Source organism: Coregonus lavaretus, assembly GCF_964263955.1.
Source record: "Coregonus lavaretus genome assembly, contig: HAP1_SCAFFOLD_241, whole genome shotgun sequence".
Lineage (NCBI taxonomy): Eukaryota > Metazoa > Chordata > Actinopteri > Salmoniformes > Salmonidae > Coregonus > Coregonus lavaretus.
The window spans coordinates 405,361-430,459 of record NW_028158987.1 but is presented as its reverse complement, the minus strand read 5'-3'; the positions used below and the strand labels follow the sequence as shown (position 1 = coordinate 430,459).

The following is a 25,099-nucleotide window of genomic DNA, read 5'->3' as shown; positions in this document are numbered from 1 at the left end:
GTCACCACTGCTCCAAAGCAATTACATGTTGCACAGGAACCACTGACTCGCTGCATGTTTCTATTATCAAGACACCTGCTGGTAACTCTTAACTGGTTAGTACAGCTCATGAGGTGTCCTAAATATCTGCCAACTAGGTGGGACACTTATGAATAAAGAGGCTTCATGCATAGCTTTAATTTATACCCATAAGAGTAGGACTAAAATGGCTTTATTCTCAGCACTTATACGACAAATTTTTTACTCTGCGACGCTTTTTGGATATGGGCCCAGATCTCAAAACATTGTTTTAAAAAACGAATCATTTTGTTTTACATAATAAAAAATGAATATTACTAATGTAAGCCACTGTAAAGACTGGGTTTAGTTTATTGTGTGGCTCTACTCATGTCCGCGTTCTGAAACTGTCCGCGTCCCCGTACAGAACTGTCCGCGTCCACGTACGGTTTGGCGCCAAACATATTGTCCAGTTACGCGCAGAGTGGTCTGAGGTGATGTTGGGAAATAACGACGGAGTTCGTTATAGTGTTGAGACACCGAAGTTTATTGTTCAATTTGCTTTTTTGCTTAATGGTCAGTGACAGTATGAGTGTAGCCAGATCCTTTTCACTCGCTATCCTTGTTTCATCTTGTGGTTCACCGGATTCGTCACCATCCTCGAGGGACAGACGAACGACCTGCTAGTTAGCCAAGCTAGTCGGTACAGCTAGCTAAGCTAGCTACTCTACCAGCAGCATCCTAGTTATCCTAGCTACCACTAAATCATCACCGGCTGCCTGCATTTCTTGTGGACCGATGGAGCTCCCTGGTTGTTTCTTCCACCTGTTAAATACCGTGGAGGGCTTCTCCCTCTCTCGTTGACGGATGCTGGCTACCTACCATCCCTCTGTCCGGTTCTCCTCTTCACTAGATGGACGGTAACTTTAGTGTTTAACCCCTCTGTGTCCAAGGACTGAACTTTTTGAATATTATTTTCGGGGCGCCTCAAGTTACATGTTTTACAAAGTTTATTTCTGATATAATTAGTTCATTGCATCCGCCATGGAGCCCAGTTTCATAATATTACCTTATGTTCCTGGTTATGAAGTAATCTCGAAAAAACAGGCCTTATGTTTGGTATTTTTCACCCTACCAGCTCCTATTAGTTCTATTGAGCTCCGTGACACCGACTCGCCTTCAGAACGTTCTATTCCCAGCCCATTGTTCTGCGTCACAATGCCAGCTTCACTATTGTTATCAATGAGACCTGCCTGCGTTAACCCTGTAGGTTTACCTCAGGTAACTTATTATTACCAAGGTTACGGCTACTTGGTGATCATTAACTCTGTAGGTTTACCTCAGGTAACTTATTATTACCACGGTTACAGCTACTTGGTGAGCATTAACCCTGTATGTTTACCTCAGGTAACTTATTATTACCAAGGTTACAGCTACTTGGTGAGCGTTAACCCTGTAGGTTTACCTCAGGTAACTTATTATTACCAAGATTACAGCTACTTGGTGAGCATTAACCCTGTATGTTTACCTCAGGTAACTTATTATTGCCAAGGTTACAGCTACTTGGTGAGCGTTAACCCTGTAGGTTTACCTCAGGTAACTTATTATTAACAAGGTTACGGCTACTTGGTGAGCGTTAACCCTGTAGGTTTACCTCAGGTAACTTATTATTAACAAGGTTACGGATACTTGGTGAGCGTTAACCCTGTAGGTTTACCTCAGGTAACTTATTATTACCAAGGTTACAGCTACTTGGTGAGCGTTAACCCTGTAGGTTTACCTCAGGTAACTTATTATTACCAAGGTTACAGCTACTTGGTGAGTGTTAACCCTGTAGGTTTACCTCAGATAACTTATTATTACCAATGTTTCAGCTACTTGGTGAGCGTTAACCCTGTAGGTTTACCTCAGGTAACTTATTATTACCAAGGCTACAGCTACTTGGTGAGCGTTAACCCTGTAGGTTTACCTCAGGTAACTTATTATTAACAAGGTTACGGCTACTTGGTGAGCGTTAACCCTGTAGGTTTACCTCAGGTAACTTATTATTAACAAGGTTACGGCTACTTGGTGAGCGTTAACCCTGTAGGTTTACCTCAGGTAACTGATTATTACCAAGGTTACGGCTACTTGGTGAGCGCGGAACACTGTTCACCTGAGTACATGTTGTGGTCACCTATAGTGAGGTGAGACACAGTTTTAGAGGTGATGGCTTGCGGATAGCCATTTAACATTAAACATGTTCTGGTCATGGTTAACCATATTTGTTTTAAGAAAAAAGTGTACAATCTAAACAAAACGCAAGTCCCTGTCCTCTTTTTCAAGATGTGGCCAATTTAAACAGCCAGAAGACATTTTTTTATGAAGAAATAACAATTTTTTGGACGACTTGTTGTTTCTAAATGGCTGCTGGGTAATTTGATAATTTGATATGCATCGAAATCTTCGTTCATAGGCATCAAATTGAGCGAATGCTGCGCAGGTTCACTGAGTTGCAAACCAAATGGATATAATGGGGTGATTGTTGTCTAATCGGGTGGTCTAGCTAATGGATTTGTAGATCAGACGCAGTTGCTACCTCAGATTATGAGCCTAAGCCTAGCAAGTGTCATGAAGTGTCAGGTCTCCTGCAGTGGTCTAAGGCCACTACAGATCCTGGTTCGAATCCAGACTGTTGTAGCCGGCCGCGACCGGGAGACCCATGACAAAAAAAAAATTGTACATGTGATGAATGAGTTATGTAGTACCCACATACGGCCACAAGGAGGAGCAAGAGTGCCATAAACCCATACTGTTTTTTGCCATATAAACACTAAACCTAACAATCAATCAAATGTATTTATAAAGCTCTTTTTACACCAGCAGATGTCACAAAGTGCTATACAGAAACTCTAACCCTACTTATAACCTATTTTAGCATACAATTATAGTATTATTTTGTTACTCAAAACCTGTCTAAGCGTTTTGCTTTTTTTTTTTTAATTAGTTATTTTATGATATTTATTATTGCAAGGCAGAACACTTAGACACATTTGTGTTATTTTTCTAATATGGTTTGAATTGGGTGACCTAGTAACCTCTGTGTGAAAGTCCAGCAATTGCCATGGGATAGGTGGGGCAGGTTTGAGACTGATCAAAGGAATTAACAAGAAAAATACACTTTATTTTTCAGCTGCCTCACTAATGTCCGTACGTAAATTAATAACTTGTAATGCTAAATATTTCCAATAGATGGCAGCATAAGACCATGAAGCATCAGTTATAGGCTACAAGCAGCAATATGTTTGACATAAAATAGCATGCAACCAAATACTATATGTCCCATGTCTAAAATGGTCACTCATTACTTTAGTTAGCTATATATCTCGTATTAGGCCTGTGATGCTTTTGGAAGAGCAATTAAATAGTGACTATAGCAGGTGTTAAACCCCGGGTAAATAATCACTAGTCAGATGCTCCAACCTCAACCCTAATATACATGCATTATGAAATATCTAATATTGCGATTAAACAACCTCGGAATAGATAAGACAAGAGTGCGTCTTCCAGCCGGCCAATAAATTACATCATGTAACCCTCCCGGTAAGCAAATGTACCTCAACATGCCCCTCGCTTGTGCTAGAAGGCAGAGTGCTCGCTGCCGCTGACGGCACAAGCTTTTAGGAGTAAATAACCTATAGAGTAATAATAAACATCACAGTAATCTGTTAAATGCTTTTTCAGTCAGAACTACTTATTTCTCTGAGAGTGAGGTAGATATATATTAATACTGTGTAAAACCTAGCAGTACTACTTATTTCTCTGAGAGTGAGGCAGATATATATTAATACTGTGTAAAACCTAGCAGTACTACTTATTTCTCTGAGAGTGAGGCAGATATATTAATACTGTGTAAAACCTAGCAGTACTACTTATTTCTCTGAGAGTGAGGCAGATATATATTAATACTGTGTAAAACCTAGCAGTACTACTTATTTCTCTGAGAGTGAGGTAGATATATATTAATACTGTGTAAAACCTAGCAGTACTACTTATTTCTCTGAGAGTGAGGCAGATATATATTAATACTGTGTAAAACCTAGCAGTACTACTTATTTCTCTGAGAGTGAGGCAGATATATATTAATACTGTGTAAAACCTAGCAGTACTACTTATTTCTCTGAGAGTGAGGAAGATATATTATTACAGTGTAAAACCTAGCAGTACTACTTATTTCTCTGAGAGTGAGGCAGATATATATTATTACTGCGTAAAACCTAGCAGTACTACTTATTTCTCTGATAGTGAGGCAGATATATAGCATTTTGCAAAAAAACATGATTATTTGTCTGTCTGAAATGAAACCATCAAGTGATAGATTTTAAACAAATACATGTCTGTCGTTGAACAATCCCATGCCATGATTAGATAGTGAAAAAACACACCAATCTCTTTCATAATTTCTTTAAACAATAAAAGATAATTTACCAACATTTCTGAAAATTGATATATAGCGTTTTGGAATGAAACTCTTCTTATGTTTCCCCATCTGAGCTCAGAGTAGATGAGAGATGTAATGTTTGTCTCTGTTGTGTTGAAGTCCAATCAAGCAGGAGAGACCAGCCTCCACTGTACCCAGCTGTGTGTCCATGAAGAGTGACCGGTCTATGGTTCAACCTATAGTGTTTAGAGAGGGAGACTTTTCTAACCTAAACCTTTTTTCCATTTTCATAGTCCTGAAACAATATTAAACTAACACAACATTCCCTCCCTGTGTGTGTGTGTGTGTGTGTGTGTGTGTGTGTGTGTGTACTCCCTGGATGAGGAGATGTAATCTGATGTTTTGTCCACAGAAACCAACAGGAGAGATCAGAGTCAGAGATTCTCAGTGGTCAGTCTTCCCAGAGTCATCAAACAGACCTGGCCTCCATATTCAGTGTATGTGGTCCTGTTATGTACATTTGTTTTTGTTTACCTCAAGTAAAGGTGATCTGTCAATCATTCGTTAATGAGAAAGCATTTAGTCTCTTGCTTAACTGATTTACTTGATTTATTTCAGTTGCTTGAAGAGAATATTATGACATTTGTGAAGAACGAGCTGAAGATGTTCAAGAGGATTCTTAGTCCAGAACTCCCAGAAGGCTTTGAGAGTCAGAAGCAGGATAAGGAAGTGGTGGATGCTGAAGATGAGAAGCAGGAGAGCATTGCCAGAGAGGGGGCTCTGAAGATCACACTGCACGTCCTGAGGAAAATGAACCAGAAGGAGCTTGCTGACACACTGGAGAAAAGTAAGAGCTGTCTGCCTCATGTTGAATGCTGTTTTAGAACATTTAAAAGCTGTAGCTAAAGTACAGCTAAAGTAGCTGTGTAACTCAGTGATATTGTAGCAGCCTTAACACAACACCTAGTGACCTCATCAAGTAGCAGCAGGGATGTGTTGTGTTGATTCATTTAGACAGAGAGAAGAGGAGAGACAGAGGAGAGAGAGAGAGAGAGACAGAGGAGAGAGAGAGGACCTCTGAAGAGAGAGAGAGAGAGAGAGAGAGAGAGAGAGAGAGAGAGAGAGAGAGAGTCTGTAATGCATTATGAAAACATTTATACAGTCAGTTGAGCGAAATAATTATTATAATTTAAAATGTCATAACAGTCCTAGAATACTGTAGGCTTTCAATCAGACGTAATATTAATATCTTCCGTGTTATTTCTTCATTCAGATGAGCTTGCTGTGATTTGCCAACGTGAACTCAAATCTAATCTAAAGAAGAAGTTTCAATGTGTATTTGAGGGGATCGCTAAACAAGGAAACCCAACACTTCTCAATAAGATCTACACAGAGCTCTACATCACAGAGGGTGGAACAGGAGAGGTCAATAATGAACATGAGCTGAGACAGATTGAGACAACAACCAGGAAACAAGCAAGACCAGAGACTGCAATCAAATGTAACGACATCTTCAAACCCTTAACTGGACAAGACAAACTTATCAGAACTGTGCTGACAAAGGGAGTCGCTGGCATTGGAAAAACAGTCTCTGTGCAGAAGTTCATTCTGGACTGGGCTGAAGGAAAAGCAAATCAGGATGTCCAATTTGTATTTTCATTCCCTTTTCGGGAGCTGAATTTGATGAAAAAGGAAAAACACACTTTGATTGCACTTCTCAATCACTTCTCAATGGAAACCAAAGAGTCAAGAATCTCCAACTACGACAAGTACAAAGTTCTGTTCATCTTTGATGGTCTGGATGAGTGCCGACTGCCCCTAGACTTCCAGAAGAACAAGATCTGTTGTGACGTCACAGAGTCAACCTCAGTGGATGTTCTGCTGACAAATCTCATCAAGGGAAATCTGCTTCCCTCTGCTCTCCTCTGGATAACTACCCGACCTGCAGCAGCCAATAAGATCCCTTCAGTGTGTGTTGACCAGGTGACAGAGGTACGAGGGTTCAATGACCCACAGAAGGAGGAGTACTTCAGGAAGAGATTCAGTGATGAGGACCTGGCCAGCAGAATCATCTCACACATAAAGACATCAAGGAGCCTCCACATCATGTGCCACATTCCAGTCTTCTGTTGGATTTCTGCAATAGTCCTTGAACACATGCTGAAACATAAGAGAGAAGAGATGCCCAAGACTCTGACTGAGATGTATTCACACCTTGTGGAGTTTCATACCAAACAGAAGAATGAAAAGTATATTGGGAAAGAAGAAACGGGTCCACACTGGAATAAAGAGAGCATTCTGTCACTGGGAAAACTGGCTTTTCAACAGCTTGTGAATGGCAATCTGATTTTCTATGAAGAAGACCTGAAAGAGGCTGGCATTGATGTCAATGAAGCCTCAGTGTACTCAGGATTGTGCACACAGCTCTTTAAAGAGGAATGTGGGCTGTACCAGGACAAGGTGTACTGCTTTGTGCATCTGAGCATTCAGGAGTTTCTGGCTGCTGTATATGTGTTCCTCTCATTCATCAACAACAATGAGAATCTAATGGCGGAACAGCAATCAAAGTCCAGCAACTTTTATGTGAGGATCAGAAACAAGCCTGAAGTTACTGTCTACATGAGTGCTGTGGATAAAGCCTTACAAAGTGAGACAGGAAACCTGGACCTTTTCCTCCGCTTCCTTCTGGGCCTTTCACTGGAGTCCAATCAGAAGTACTTACGAGGTCTCCTGACAAAGACAAGAAGCAGCTCACAGAGCCATGAAGAAACAGTCAAGTACATCAAGGAGAAGATCAGGGAGAATCCCTCTCCAGAGAGGTGCATCAATCTGTTCCACTGTCTGAATGAACTGAATGACCATTCTCTAGTGAAGGAGATACAAAGCTTCCTTAGATCAGGAAGTCTCTCAGAAGCCAAACTGTCACCTGCACAGTGGTCAGCTCTGGTCTTTGTGTTGCTGACTTCAGAAAAGGAGCTGGATGTGTTTGACCTGAAGAAATACTCCAGATCAGAGGAAGGTCTTCTGAGGCTGCTGCCAGTGATCAAAGCCTCCAGAGCTGCTCTGTGAGTACATAAAATGACATTTAAGTACTAATCATCAGGAAGAAATATTCAGTTTAGATAAATATATGTATTATAATATGTATATAATATTCTATTGAAAAACATATTGAATCAATGCATTGATGTTCACATTAGTATAACAATATGACCATACAATTCTAGGAGACGGAAGATGAATCTATATGTTGTTTAAGAGAATAAACCAAATGCATCTGCCATTGTCCTTCTACACTACTGGTGTTAAATTAACAGTGTGTTTGTGAAATCATGATGATCTCTCTGTCAGGCTGTCAGGCTGTGGAGTCACAGAGGAAGGCTGTGCTTCTCTGGTCTCAGCTCTGAAGTCAAACCCCTCACACCTGAGAGAGCTGGACGTGAGTAACAATGACCTGAAGGATTCAGGAGTGAAGCTGCTCTCTGCTGGACTGGGGAATCCCCACTGTAAACTGGAGACTCTGAGGTCAGTATTCCTATAGTTGGTCAACAAGTGATAACTGTTCACCAGATCCACATGTGTTTACCAGGCACACATAGTCCACATCATATGTGTTTGTATAGTGAACCTTACAGTTTTACATTTGGTGCTATGCTCCAGCATTTTGGATTTCAGATAGAATGTTTCATATTAGGCAACAGTACAGAATGTCACCTTTTATTTGAGGTTTTTCATACATATCTGTTTTACTGTTTAGAAATGAAAGCACTTTATGTATCTTGTTCTCCCATTTGAAAAAGTAGTTATAATTTGGACATATTCACTTATATTGTATTAAAGTAGTCCTAAGTTTAGTATTTGGTCCCATATTCCTTACCTACTTTCTCACTCATTATTATTCATGATTCATTCATGATTTTTCTTAATCATGTCATCATCAGGATTAATTTAGTAATGTTTAGAAACATGTTATCTACTCACTTAGACAGAAAATTACTCCAGTCATCATTCACCAGTCAGTTACTATTGGACAAAACATAACCCAAAACACAACCAAAACAAACTGCAAATGCAACCAACGAGTTTGGGACCAAATACTAAACTTTTGACTACTTTAATACACTATAAGTGAATTGGTCAGAATACTTATGACTTCTTCAAATAGGGGACTAGATACATAAAGTCCTTTCATTTCTAAACGGTGAAACAGATATGTATGAAAATACCCTAAATTAAAAGGTGACATTATATACTGTCACCTCATATGAAACATTTGATCTCAAATCCAAAATGCTGGAGTATAGAGCCACATTTAAAATGTTAGCTTCACTGTCAAACTAGATATGGTGTGGACTGTATACTCAATACAATCTAAATCTGATACCTCACTGTCTGTCTTTTGACTGATACTGCTTTTTAAACTGGTCTGGTCAGTCTACTCAAATATTCGTACTATACATGTTTCTCTCTACACACAATATTATGATTTTTTCTAATAATGATATATATATGGCAGGTTTCAGGACACTGGTATAAATGAAAATGTTGAAAAAATATACTTCCACTACTTTCACCACCAAAGAATAGCAGTGTGGTTTTAATATTATTTGACTCTTTGCAGGCTGTCAGGCTGTCTAGTCACAGAGGAAGGCTGTTCTTCTCTGGTCTCAGCTCTGAAGTCACACCCCTCACACCTGAGAGAGCTGGATCTGAGTAACAATGACCTGAAGGATTCAGGAGTGAAGCTGCTCTCTGCTGGACTGGGGAATCCCCACTGTAAACTGGAGACTCTGAGGTCAGTATTCCTGTAGTTGGTCAACAAGTGATAACTGTTCACCAGATCCACATGTGTTTACCAGGCACACATAGTCCACACCATATGTGTTTGGACATTGAAGCTTACAGTTTTACATTTGGTGCTATGCTCCATCATTTTGGATTTGAGATATAATGTTTCATATTAGGCGACAGTATATAATGTCACCTTTTATTTGAGGATATTTTCATACATATCTGTGTTACTGTTTAGAAATGAAAGCGCTTTATGTGTCTAGTTCTCCCATTTGAAAAAGTTGTAATAATTAGGACATATTCACTTATATTGTATTAAAGTAGTCATAAGTTTAGTATTTGGTCCCATATTCCTTACCCACAGTGATTACATCAAGCTTGTGATTCTACAAACTTGTTGAAAGCATTTGCAGTTTGTCTTGGTTGTGTTTTGGATGATGTTTTTCCTGATAGAAACTGAATGGTGAATAATGTCCTGTCATTTTGGAGTCACTTCACTTGTATTGTCAGTAAGAATAGAAGATGTTTCTGAACACTTCTACGTTCATGTGGATGCTACCATGATTATGAATAATCATATATGAATCGTGAATAATGATGAATGAGAAAGTTACAGAGGAACAAGGATCATACCCCCTCTGTTATTGGTAATGGTGAGAGGTTAGCATGTTTTGTTGTAGCCTCTGTAACTTTCTCACTCATTATTATTCATGATTCATTCATAATTTTTCTTAATCATGGCATCATCAGGATTAATTTAGTAGTGTTTAGAAACATGTTATCTACTCACTTAGACAGAAAATTACTCCAGTCATCATCCATCATTCAGTTACTATTGGACAAAACATAACCCAAAACACAACCAAAACAAACTGCAAATGCAACCAACGAGTTTGAGACCAAATACTCAACTTTTGACTACTTTAATACACTGTAAGTGAATTGGTCAGAATACTTATGACTTCTTCAAATGGGGGACTAGATACATAAAGTGCTTTCATTTCTAAACGGTGAAACAGATATGTATTAAAATAACCTCAAATAAAAGGTGACATTATATACTGTCACCTCATATGAAACATTTGATCTCAAATCCAAAATGTTGGAGTATAGAGCCACATTTAAAATGTTAGCTTCACTGTCAAAATAGATATGGTATGGACTGTATACTCAATACAATCTAAATCTGATACCTCACTGTCTGTCTTTTGACTGATACTGCTTTTTAAACTGCTCTGGTCAGTCTACTCAAATATTTGTACTATACATTTTTCTATCTACAAGCAATATTATGATTTTTTCTAATAATAATATATAAATGGAAGGTTTCAGGACACTGGTATGAATGAAAAAATATACTGCCACTATTTTCACCACCAAAGAATAGCAGTGTGGTTTTAATATGATTTGACTCTTTGCAGGCTGTCAGGCTGTCTAGTCACAGAGGAAGGCTGTGCTGCTCTGGTCTCAGCTCTGAACTCAAACCCCTCACACCTGAGAGAGCTGGATCTGAGTATCAATGACCTGAAGGATTCAGGAGTGAAGCTGCTCTCTGCTGGACTGGGGAATCCCCACTGTAAACTGGAGACTCTGAGGTCAGTATTCCTGTAGTTGGTCAACAAGTGATAACTGTTCACCAGATCCACATGTGTTTACCAGGCACATATAGTCCACACCATATGTGTTTGGACAGTGAAGCTTACAGTTTTAAATTTGGTGCTATGCTCCAGCATTTTGGATTTGAGATCAAATGTTTCATATTAGGCGACAGTATATAATGTCACCTTTTATTTGAGAGTATTTTCATACATATCTGTGTTACTGTTTAGAAATGAAAGCACTTTATGTATCTAGTTCTCCCATTTGAAAAAGTCGTAATAATTTGGACATATTCACTTATATTGTATTAAAGTAGTCATAAGTTTAGTATTTGGTCCCATATTCCTTACCCACAGTGATTACATCAAGCTTGTGATTCTACAAACTTGTTGAATACATTTGCAGTTTGTCTTGGTTGTGTTTTGGATGATGTTTTTCCTGATAGAAACTGAATGGTGAATAATGTCCTGTCATTTTGGAGTCACTTCACTTGTATTGTCAGTAAGAATAGAAGATGTTTCTGAACACTTCTACGTTCATGTGGATGCTACCATGATTATGAATAATCATATATGAATCGTGAATAATGATGAATGAGAAAGTTACAGAGGAACAAGGATCATACCCCCTCTGTTATTGGTAATGGTGAGAGGTTAGCATGTTTTGTTGTAGCCTCTGTAACTTTCTCACTCATTATTATTCATGATTCATTCATAATTTTTCTTAATCATGGCATCATCAGGATTAATTTAGTAGTGTTTAGAAACATGTTATCTACTCACTTAGACAGAAAATTACTCCAGTCATCATCCACCATTCAGTTACTATTGGACAAAACATAACCCAAAACACAACCAAAACAAACTGCAAATGCAACCAACGAGTTTGAGACCAAATACTCAACTTTTGACTACTTTAATACACTGTAAGTGAATTGGTCAGAATACTTATGACTTCTTCAAATGGGGGACTAGATACATAAAGTGCTTTCATTTCTAAACGGTGAAACAGATATGTATTAAAATAACCTCAAATAAAAGGTGACATTATATACTGTCACCTCATATGAAACATTTGATCTCAAATCCAAAATGTTGGAGTATAGAGCCACATTTAAAATGTTAGCTTCACTGTCAAAATAGATATGGTATGGACTGTATACTCAATACAATCTAAATCTGATACCTCACTGTCTGTCTTTTGACTGATACTGCTTTTTAAACTGCTCTGGTCAGTCTACTCAAATATTTGTACTATACATTTTTCTATCTACAAGCAATATTATGATTTTTTCTAATAATAATATATAAATGGAAGGTTTCAGGACACTGGTATGAATGAAAAAATATACTGCCACTATTTTCACCACCAAAGAATAGCAGTGTGGTTTTAATATGATTTGACTCTTTGCAGGCTGTCAGGCTGTCTAGTCACAGAGGAAGGCTGTGTTTCTCTGGTCTCAGCTCTGAAGTCAAACCCCTCACACCTGAGAGAGCTGGACCTGAGTAACAATGACCTGAAGGATTCAGGAGTGAAGCTGCTCTCTGCTGGACTGGGGAATCCCCACTGTAAACTGGAGACTCTGAGGTCAGTATTCCTGTAGTTGGTCAACAAGTGATAACTGTTCACCAGATCCACATGTGTTTACCAGGCACACATAGTCCACACCATATGTGTTTGGACAGTGAAGCTTACAGTTTTACATTTGGTGCTATGCTCCAGCATTTTGGATTTGAGATCAAATGTTTCATATTAGGTGACAGTATATAATGTCACCTTTTATTTGAGAGTATTTTCATACATATCTGTGTTACTGTTTAGAAATGAAAGCACTTTATGCCTCTGGTTCTCCCATTTGAAAAAGTCGTAATAATTTGGACATATTCACTTATATTGTATTAAAGTAGTCATAAGTTTAGTATTTGGTCCCATATTCCTTACCAACAGTGATTACGTCAAGCTTGTGATTCTACAAACTTGTTGAGTGCATTTGCAGTTTGTCTTGGTTGTGTTTTGGATGATGTTTTTCCCAATAGAAACTGAATGGTGAATAATGTCCTGTCATTTTGGAGTCACTTCACTTGTATTGTCAGTAAGAATAGAAGATGTTTCTGAACACTTCTACATTCATGTGGATGCTATCATGATTATGAATAATCATTAATGAATCGTGAATGATGATGAATGAGAAAGTTACAGAGGAACAAGGATCATACCCCCTCTGTTATTGGTAATGGTGAGAGGTTAGCATGTTTTGTTGTAGCCTCTGTAACTTTCTCACTCATTATTAGTCATGATTCATTCATGATTTTTCTTAATCATGGCATCATTAAGATTAATTTAGTAGTGTTTAGAAACATGTTATCTACTCACTTAGAAAGAAAATTACTCCCGTCATTATCCACGATTCAGTTACTATCGGGCAAAAGATAACCCAAAACACAACCAAAACAAACTGCAAATGCAACCAACGAGTTTACAACCAAATACTCAACTTTTGACTACTTTAATACATTATAAGTGAATTGGTCAGAATATTTATGACTTCTTCAAATAGGGGGACTAGATACATAAAGTGCTTTCATTTCTAAACGGTGAAACAGATATGTATTAAAATACCCTCAAATGAAAGGTGACATTATATACTGTCACCTCATATGAAACATTTGATCTCAAATCCAAAATGTTGGAGTATAGAACCACATTTAAAATGTTAGCTTCACTGTCAAAATAGATGTGGTGTGGACTGTATACTCAATACAATCTAAATCTGATACCTCACTGTCTGTCTTTTGACTGATACTGCTTTTTAAACTGCTCTGGTCAGTCTACTCAAATATTTGTACATTTATATTTTTTTCTCTACAAGCAATACTTTGATAATTTGTAATATCTAATAATGATACATTCATTTATGAATAGATATGGCAGGTTTCAGGACACTGATATATCTGAATGTGTTGAAAAAAATATACTGCCACTATTTTGACCACCAAAGAATAGCAGTGTGGTTTTAATATGATTTGACTCTTTGCAGGCTGTCAGGCTGTCTAGTCACAGAGGAAGGCTGTGCTTCTCTGGTCTCAGCTCTGAAGTCAAACCCCTCACACCTGAGAGAGCTGGATCTGAGTAACAATGACCTGAAGGATTCAGGAGTGAAGCTGCTCTCTGCTGGACTGGGGAATCCCCACTGTAAACTGGAGACTCTGAGGTCAGTATTCCTGTAGTTGGTCAACAAGTGATAACTGTTCACCAGATCCACATGTGTTTACCAGGTACACATAGTCCACACCATATGTGTTTGTACAGTGAAGCTTACAGTTTTACATTTGGTGCTATGCTCCAGCATTTTGGATTTGAGATAGAAAGTTTCATATTAGGTGACAGTACAGAATGTCACCATTTATTTGAGGATATTTTCATACATATCTGTTTTACTGTTTAGAAATGAAAGCACTTTATGTATCTAGTTCTCCCATTTGAAAAAGTCTTAATAATTTGGACATATTCACTTATATTGTATTAAAGTAGTCATAAGTTTAGTATTTGGTCCCATATTCCTTACCCACATTGATTACATCAAGCCTGTGATTCTACAAACTTGTTGAATGCATTTGTAGTTTGTCTTGGTTGTGTTTTGGATGATGTTTTTCCCAGTAGAAACGGAATGGTGAATAATGTCCTGTCATTTTGGAGTCACTTCATTTGTATTGTCAGTAAGAATAGAAGATGTTTCTGAACACTTCTACATTCATGTGGATGCTACCATGATTATGAATAATCATGAATGAATCGTGAATGATGATGCATGAGAAAGTTACAGAGGAACAAGGATCATACCTCCTCTGTTATTGGTAATGGTGAGAGGTTAGCATGTTCTGTTGTAGCCTCTGTAACTTTCTCACTCATTATTATTCATGATTCATTCATGATTTTCTTAATCATGTCATCATCAGGATTAATTTAGTAGTGTTTAGAAACATGTTATCTACTCACTTAGACAGAAAATTACTCCAGTCATCATCCACCATTCAGTTACTATTGGACAAAACATAACCCAAAACACAACCAAAACAAACTGCAAATGCAACCAATGAGTTTGGGACCAAATACTAAACTTTTGACTACTTTAATACACTGTAAGTGAATTGGTCAGAATATTTATGACTTCTTCAAAAGTGGGGGACTAGATACATAAAGTGCTTTCATTTCTAAATGGTGAAACAGATATGTATGAAAATACCCTCAAATAAAAGGTGACATTATATACTGTCACCTCATATGAAACATTTGATCTCAAATCCAAAATGCTGGAGTATAGAGACACATTTAAAATGTTAGCTTCACTGTCAAAATAGATATGGTGTGGACTGTATACTCAATACAATCTAAATCTGATACCTCACTGTCTGTCTTTTGACTGATACTGCTTTTTAAACTGCTCTGGTCAGTCTACTCAAATATTTGTACTATACATGTTTCTCTCTACAAGCAATATTATGATCATTTCTAATAATGATACATTCATTTATGAATAGATATGGCAGGTTTCAGGACGCTGATATATCTGAACATTTTGAAAAAATATACTGCCACTATTTTCACCACCAAAGAATAGCAGTGTGGTTTTAATATGATTTGACTCTTTGCAGGCTGTCAGGCTGTCTAGTCACAGAGGAAGGCTGTGCTTCTCTGGTGTCATCTCTGAAGTCAAACCCCTCACACCTGAGAGAGCTGGACCTGAGCTACAATCACCCAGGAGACTCAGGAGTCAGACTGCTCTCTGCTGGACTGGAGGATCCACACTGCAGACTGGAGAAACTCAAGTATGTAGAGGGTTTATGTCAATGTTCATATCAGACATGTTGGAGTTATCAGGCTAGTTAAGACAAACATTCTGACCACCACTTGGACTAAGTTATATAAAGACTGTGTGGTGTGTGTGTGTGTGTGTGTGTGTGTGTGTGTGTGTGTGTGTGTGTGTGTGTGTGTGCACGTGTATCAGTGTATCACACACACACATACACTGGACACACATACACACTGGACACACATGCAAGTGCACACAATGAACACAAACACACAGGACATACACAGACTGGACAAACACACACTGGACACATACACACAAAGGACACAGACACACACACACTGGTCTCACACACACACACACACACACAGTGGCCCCACACACATACACAAAAAGGAAACACACACAAACTGGACACACACACACACTCACACAGACACACACACACACACACACACACACACACACTGGACACACACACACACACATATTCACACACACACTAGACACACACACACACTGGACACACACACACTGGACACACACACACACACACACACACCGGAAACACAAACACTCTGGACACACACACACACTCACACTGGACACACACACACTCAACTGGACACACACACACGCTGGACACACACACACACACACATCCTTGACACACACACACACTGGGCACACACACACGCACACACACACACACACACACACGCACACACACACACTGGACACACACACACTGGACACACACACACACACACACAATGGAAACACACACACTGAAAACACACACTCTGGACAAAAACATACACACACACACTGGATCACACACACACACACACACACACTCACACTGGATACTCACACACACACTGGACACACACACACACACACACACACTGGACACACACACACACACACACACACACACACTGGACACACACACACACACACACACACTCACAAATGGACACACACACATTGGACACACACTACTCACACAAACTGAACCAACACACACTAACACACTGGATCCACCCACACACACACTCACTCATTCACACTGAACACACACACAATTGGGAAAAAAAACACACTGGACACACACACACACACATACACACACACATACATTGGATAAAACACACTAGACACACACACACACACGCTGGACCCACACACACACACTGGACACACACACACACACAAACACTGGACACACACACACACACTGGACACACACACACACTCACACTGGAGACACACAAACACACTCACACTGGACACACACACACACATACTGGAAACACACACACTGGACCCACACACACACACTGGACAAACTCACACACACACACTGGACACACACACTGAACACACACACTGGACACAAACTGGACACACACACACTGGACACACACACACACACACACACTGGACAAACTCACACACACACACACTCACACTGGTCACACACACCCACACACTCAAACTGGACACACACACACACACACTGGACACACACACTGAACACACACACTGGACACAAACTGGACACACACACACTGGACACACACACACACACACACTGGACAAACTCACACACACACACACTCACACTGGTCACACACACCCACACACTCAAACTGGACATACACACACACACACACACACACACAATGGACACACACACACACTGGACACACACACACACACACACACACACACATCCTTGACACACACTGGACACACACACACACACACACTCACACTGGAGACACACAAACACACTCACACTGGTCACACACACCCACACACTCAAACTGGACACACACACTGGACACACACAAACATACTGGACACACACACACACACTCACACTGGAGACACACAAACACACTCACACTGGACACACACACACACACACACACACTCACACTGGACAAACTCACACACACACACACTCACACTGGTCACACACACCCACACACTCAAACTGGACACACACACTGGACACACACACACGCACTGGACACACACACACACACACACACTGCACACACACACACACACTCACACACACCCACCCACACACACACACACGCTGGACACACACATACGCACACATACACACACACACAGACACAGACTGGACACACACACACACACAAAAAGGAAACACTAACACAGGACACACACACACACACACACACACACACACACACACTGGATCCATACATACACACACTAGACACACATACACACACAAACAAACACACTGGACAAACACACACACACTGGACACACACAGACACAGACTGGACACACACACACACACACACAAACAAACACACTGGACAAACACACACACACTGGACACACACAGACACAGACTGGACACACACACACACACACAAACAAACACACTGGACAAACACACACACACTGGACACACACAGACACAGACTGGACACACACACACACAAAAAGGAAACAAACACACTCACACAGGACACACACACACACACACTGGATCCATACATACACACACTAGACACACACACACGCTGGACACACACACACACACACAAACAAACACACTGGACAAACACACACACACTGGACACACACAGACACAGACTGGACACACACACACACAAAAAGGAAACAAACACACTCACACAGGACACACACACACACACTGGATCCATACATACACACACTAGACACACACACACTGGACACACACACACATTCACACTGGACACACACACACTGGACACACACACACTGGAAACACACACAGGACACACACACACATACACTGGACACACACTCACACATACATTGGACACACACACACACTGGACACACACACACACACACACTGGACACACACACACATACACTGGACACACACACACACTGGACACACACACACACACACACTCACACTGGACACACACACACTGGAAACACACACTGGACACACACACACTGGAAACACACACAGGACACACACACACATACACTGGACACACACTCACACATACATTGGACACACACACACACTGGAAACACACACACACACACTGGACACACACACACATACACTGGACACACACACACTGGACACACGCACACACACACTGGACACACACACACACACACACTTGACACACACGCACTCTGGACACACGATCACACACACACTGGACACAAACACACTGGAAACACACACACTGGACACACACACACACACACTGGACACACACACATACACTGGACACACACACACTGGACACACGCACACACACACTGGACACACACACACTGGACACACACACACACTGGACACACACACACACATACACTGGACACACACACACTGGACACACACACACACACACTGGACAAAAAGGACACGTACACAAAAAGGACACACACAGGACACAAACACTGGACACACACACACACACACTACACACACACTTGGACAAAGTTATATGCTGACTGTGTGTGTGTGTGTGTGTGTGTGTGTGTGTGTGTGTTTGTGTGTGTGTGTGTGTGTGTGTGTGTGAGTTCAGGTGTATCCCTCAATGACTGTCTGTTCTTCTGCTTACCGCTACAGTGTGGAACATGGTGGAGAGAACACAATGAAACCTGGACTTAGAAAATGTGAGTGTTGACTGCTGTGAAGAATATGACTAAGAATAAGTCTTAATTCAAGTGAAGTCAAAGTCAAAGACCACCATCATTACTTACTTGGTCATATTAAATATCAGCTGTAGTTCTACAGAAGCACAAATCAGGGACACCAACGTTTACAAAGAGTTGCTTTAACAATGTGTGTGTCTGTGTATGTGTGTGTGGCATGTTCGTGTTAATTTAGAAATGTGTGTGTGTGTTCAGGGTGTGTGTGTGTGTGTGTTCAGGATGTGTGTGTGTGTGTGTGTGTGTGTGTGTGTGTGTGTGTGTGTGTGTGTGTGTGTTTGTGTGTGTGTGTGTGTTCAGTTTGTGTGGGTGTGTGTGTTTGTTCAGGATGTGTGTGTGTGTGTGTGTGTGTGTTCAGTGTGTGTGTGTGTGTGTGTGTGTGTGTGTGTGTGTGTGTGTGTGTGTGTGTGTGTGTGTGTGTGTGTGTAATTAACAGGAATACGTGTGTTTTATATTACCATACAGTATAACATATGATCATTCAACAAGTCTCAAGTTACCTTAACTTCTCCTTTTGATACCTAGAAACATCTACATTAAATGAATTAGTGAAAAGTGAGTTAACATTCTAATGTGAATGATGATGATTTCTAATATTGTGTCTGGTTTCATCCATCAGATGTCTGTGATCTCACACTGGACCTAGACACAGTAAACAGACTCCTCTCTCTGTCTGAGGAGAACAGAAAGGTGACATGGAGGAGAGAGAAGCAGCCGTATCCTGATCACCCAGAGAGATTTGAGCACTGGAGTCAGGTGCTGTGTAGAGAGGGTCTGACTGGGCGCTGTTACTGGGAGGTAGAGTGGAGTGGGTTAGGGGCTGTTATAGGAGTGGCATATAAAGGAATCAGCAGGAGAGGAGGGGGTTATGACTGTGGGATTGGATGGAATGACAAGTCCTGGAGTCTGTTCTGCTCTGACAACAGTTACTCTGCCTGTCACAATAATAAGTCCACTACCATAGACGTCCCCTCCTCCAGCCCCCACAGAGTAGGAGTGTATCTGGACTGGCCAGCCGGCACTCTGTCCTTCTACAGAGTCTCCTCTGACACACTGACCCACCTGAACACATTCCACTCCACATTCACTGAGCCCCTCTATCCAGGGTTTAGGGTTCATGATGACGCCTCAGTGTCCCTGTAAATAATAACCATGGTAACACTGACACACACACACACACTGGACACACACTGGACACGCACACACACTGGACACACACACTCACACACACTGGACACACACACTCACACACACTGGACACACACACAGACACTGGACACACACACATACACACTTACACACACACTCACACACACTGGACACACACACACACACTCACACACACACACTCACACACTCACACACACTGGACACACACAAACACACACACACTGGACCCACACACATACACACTGGACACACACACACATACACACTGGACACACACATATACGCTGGACACACACACACTGGACACACACACACAAACACACACACACACACACACACACACTCACACTGGACCCACACACATACATACTGGACAGACACACACACACACGACACACACACACCTGACACACACACACACACACAGGACACACACACTGGACACACACACACACACACACTGGACAAACACACTCACCAACACTGGACACACACACACACACTGGACACACACACTGGACACTCACACTCACACACACTGGACACACACACAGACACTGGACACACACACATACACACTTACACACACACTCACACACACTGGACACACACACACCTGACACACACACACACTGGACACACACACACACACACACTGGACACACACACTCACACACACTGGACACACACACACACACTGGACACACACACTGGACACTCACACTCACACACACTGGACACACACACAGACACTGGACACACACACATACACACTTACACACACACTCACACACACTGGACACACACACACACACACACACTGGACACACACACTGGACACACACACACACTGGACACACATACGCTGGACACACACACACTGGACACCCACACACAGGACACACACATTGGACACACACACACACACACACACACACACACACACACACACACACACACACACACTGGACACACACACTCACACACAATGGAGACACACACACACACTGGACACACACACAAACACACACACACTGGACACACACACACACTGGACACACACACACACACACTGGCCACATTTCCATGTGTAGGATTTTGATGAAAGGAAATCCCATATAGCCTACTGGACAGGACTTTGCTATGTCATCTTCTGTTTGGGTGTCTCAGGTCAGGTCTGAGCCATGATCAGAATGTGTATCTGTGTCTATTTCCAGCCCTGCCATTTCTATCTGTCCTGATCTAGTGTTTCACCCCTGACCTCCTCACACCGTCTCACTGTCCATGTCTGCTTTTAGCTCCCACCTCTACTTCACTGTGTTATAATGGACCTTATGCTTGTTATGTCACCTCTGTAACCAGTTATCAAACATACTGACCTTTCTGACCCTATCCCATGGCCCTACTTTCTAGAAATGAACATTTAAATTCCTCTGAGTTTTGTTTTGTGTCCATTTACTTATGTATTTGTTGTATATTGGGGTTGTGCTGCAGAGCATCATGGGGGTTTGTATGTGTTGAGATGATCACGTTCCAGATAAATGGTTGAACTGATTCCTGTCTCCCGTCTCATCATTATTGAATTGTTATACAGACGTGGTTATGAAACCAACGAGACATAACAACAGATTGGTGATGAGTAAGTCTGAATTTACAGGAACTATTTTGTCTGGAAGAAGTGGGTTTTTACAACTGTTTAAAACTGTTATTTTCTGTGGTCCAGTCTAGGCTAATGTTAGCACAGTGTATTGCTAGCAGAGGCAAGTGCATAGTCCAGCTAGCTAAGAGAGAGAGTTAGCATCGTCATGGACAGTAGAAAAGGACTTGAGACGGATGTCGGAGCGGGAAAACAACTTGATTAAAAAGGAGGAATATATATTGATTAAAGGAAAGACATTTATTAAACTGTGAAGACAAACCTTTTAATTAAATCTGCTAAATGAGCGAATTTAGGAGGAAACGTCAGTGAGTGAAGTGAATGAAGATCACGTGACTGAGGAAAATATTGCTTTGGTTGAGGACAATACTGAAGTGAGTGACAATCAGGAGCTTATTGAGAAACGAAAAATTATTGGAATTGTTGGAAACATTGGACAGTTTGATGAAAGTATTGATCAGTGGAACTCATATACAGAACGGTTTGAATATTTTGTTCTTGTAAATGACATGGATGAGGACAACATTGTGCCTACATGTTTTAGTGTGATGGGGCCAAAGACATTTAATTTACTAGGCAGCCTGCTACAGCCAGACAGAACAGGTAATAAGACGTATGGGGATATTGTGGAGATACTTAAAGGACATTTTTCACCAGAACCACTAGTTAATGCTGAAAGGTTCAGGTTCCACAGGAGACATCAGGAAGAGGGAGAATCAGTAACAATGTTTGCTGCTGCATTAAAGAAACTATCAGAACACTGTGAGTTTAATGCTGTTCTAAATGACATCATTAGAGACAGACTAGTATGTGGGCTACGGAGTGAAGCTACACAAAAGAGACTGTTGACTGAAAGTCATCTGACCTTGGCAAAGGACATTGAAATCAGTGTGTCCATGGAACTAGCTGCTAAAGAGGCTCACCAGTTGAGTTCATCAGGAACTTAGTGGGTTCATCTAACAATCCCAATCATCAGCTGATACATTTTAATCTCATACACAGGGTAAACCGTCCACCTAGAAAACATAATTTAATAGAAATCACAACCGCTCCTCTGTGTGATCTATGTAATCAAGGTGCCTTGGGCTCCTTTAATTATATGTACTGGGAGTGACCAGGGGACATGTTTTGGAAAGAGGTATCCTCATACCTTGTTCCCCCAAACTGTTATTACTGAATGATAATTCACCACTGTCATTACAGCAAAGACGTATAATGTTGTCAGGTTGGACAGCAGCTAAAAAGATGTTGGAACTAAGATGGCAACCACCACACCTCATTGGATCAGCACTTTTATAGATATCATTTATTTAGAACTATCCACTACTAGGATCCATGGGGCCAAACAACAAATGCAGCTGAAACCATAAAATAACTCCTGTAGTGGGTTTTACCCAATAGATTGACAGTTCATTATAGATTTTGTGCAAATGTGTACCTTGATTTAGTATTTAATTTAATGGAGATCAGGTTGGGTGTGTTGGGGTGGTCCCAGGAGGGGTTGGAGGGTGGGTTGGGGTGGTCCCAGGAGGGGTTGGAGGGTGGGTTGGGGTGGTCCCAGGCGGGGTTGGAGGGTGGGTTGGGGTGGTCCCAGGAGGGGTTGGAGGGTGTGTTGGGGTGGTCCCAGGAGGGGTTGGAGGGTGGGTTGGGGTGGTCCCAGGAGGGGTTGGAGGGTGGGTTGGGGTGGTCCCAGGAGGGGTTGGAGGGTGGGTTGGGGTGGTCCCAGGAGGGGTTGGAGGGTGGGTTGGGGTGGTCCCAGGAGGGGTTGGAGGGTGGGTTGGGGTGGTCCCAGGAGGGGTTGGAGGGTGGGTTGGGGTGGGTTGGGGTGGTCCCAGGAGGGGTTGGAGGGTGGGTTGGGGTGGTCCCAGGAAGGGCTGGAGGGTGGGTTGGGGTGGTCCCAGGAGGGGTTGGAGGGTGTGTTGGGGTGGTCCCAGGAAGGGCTGGAGGGTGGGTTGGGGTGGTCCCAGGAGGGGTTGGAGGGTGGGTTGGGGTGGTCCCAGGAGGGGTTGGAGGGTGGGTTGGGGTGGTCCCAGGAGGGGTTGGAGGGTGTGTTGGGGTGGTCCCAGGAGGGGTTGAAGGGTGGGTTGGGGTGGTCCCAGGAGGGGTTGGAGGGTGGGTGGATGCAGCTGAGGTGGGTGATTGTATATGTGGTTTATTATAATTGTATTGATCTGCAATAACTAGTTTCCATAATATACTGATATATATTTTAACAGTATTGTTTCTCTAGCTGTATAACCATTCCTGCTGCTATTTGTTCTGATATATATTTTAACAGTATTGTGTCTCTAGCTGTGTAACCATTCCTGCTGCTATTTATTCTGATATATATTTTAACAGTATTGTGTCTCTAGCTGTATAACCATTCCTGCTGCTATTTGTTCTGATATATATTTTAACAGTATTGTGTCTCTAGCTGTATAACCATTCCTGCTGCTATTTGTTTTTGTCTGTGTTCCTTTCAAATAAATGAAAAGTTGATCACAGAGTTTCAACTGAAAATCAGAGACTGGGAAATCAAGTCACATGCTGGTGTAAGGACATGGATTGTCCAGCCTGTGGTAAAAAGGGACATCAGGCTTCTACATGCTGGAGTAAGGACATGGATTGTCCAGCCTGTGGTAAAAAGGGACATCAGGCTTCTACATGCTGGTGGAAGGACATGGATTGTCCAGCCTGTGGTAAAAAGGGACATCAGGCTTCTACATGCTGGTGGAAGGACATGGATTGTCCAGCCTGTGGTAAAAAAGGGCAACATCGGACAAGTCTCCAGAAACAAAAAGAGAACAGAGAAATCACAAAAACGGGAAACAAGAAACAGGCATTCCAACGAAAGACACATAGACATGTTCACACTGTTGAGTAAGAGAACACTGAGGTGAGTGACTCATCAGACCAGGAAGTCACACTGAAAATCCAGACTTTTTCCTGG

At 41.4% G+C, this 25,099-nt stretch overlaps 3 protein-coding genes across 3 annotated transcripts in view; all 3 read left to right on the top strand.

The window, feature by feature from the left end:
• Positions 1-5,072: 5,072 nt before the first annotated feature.
• Positions 5,073-9,228, top strand: LOC311123397 (NLR family CARD domain-containing protein 3-like; the record flags this gene model as incomplete). The annotated part of the gene is made up of 4 exons (XM_084197665.1): positions 5,073-5,264; positions 5,691-7,482; positions 7,769-7,942; positions 9,039-9,228. The coding sequence occupies exons 1-4, from the start codon at positions 5,081-5,083 to the stop codon at positions 9,226-9,228; spliced, it is 2,340 nt and encodes a 779-aa protein (XP_084053791.1). The 5' UTR covers positions 5,073-5,080.
• Positions 9,229-9,263: 35 nt separating this feature from the next.
• LOC311123395 (ribonuclease inhibitor-like) overlaps positions 9,264-25,099 on the top strand; it is a gene marked incomplete at its 5' end in the record, with an annotated part of 98,082 nt that continues 82,246 nt past the window's right edge. Inside the window, 3 exons of the mRNA XM_084197663.1 lie at positions 9,264-9,298; positions 12,221-12,394; positions 13,845-14,018. Of these exons, the coding sequence (XP_084053789.1) occupies positions 9,264-9,298; positions 12,221-12,394; positions 13,845-14,018 (383 nt within the window). The remainder of the gene's footprint in view (positions 9,299-12,220; positions 12,395-13,844; positions 14,019-25,099) is intronic.
• Positions 19,521-22,058, top strand: LOC311123388 (stonustoxin subunit beta-like; the record flags this gene model as incomplete). Its single annotated transcript, XM_084197657.1, has 2 exons — positions 19,521-19,524; positions 19,960-22,058. The coding sequence occupies 2 exons, from the start codon at positions 19,521-19,523 to the stop codon at positions 20,481-20,483; spliced, it is 528 nt and encodes a 175-aa protein (XP_084053783.1). The 3' UTR covers positions 20,484-22,058.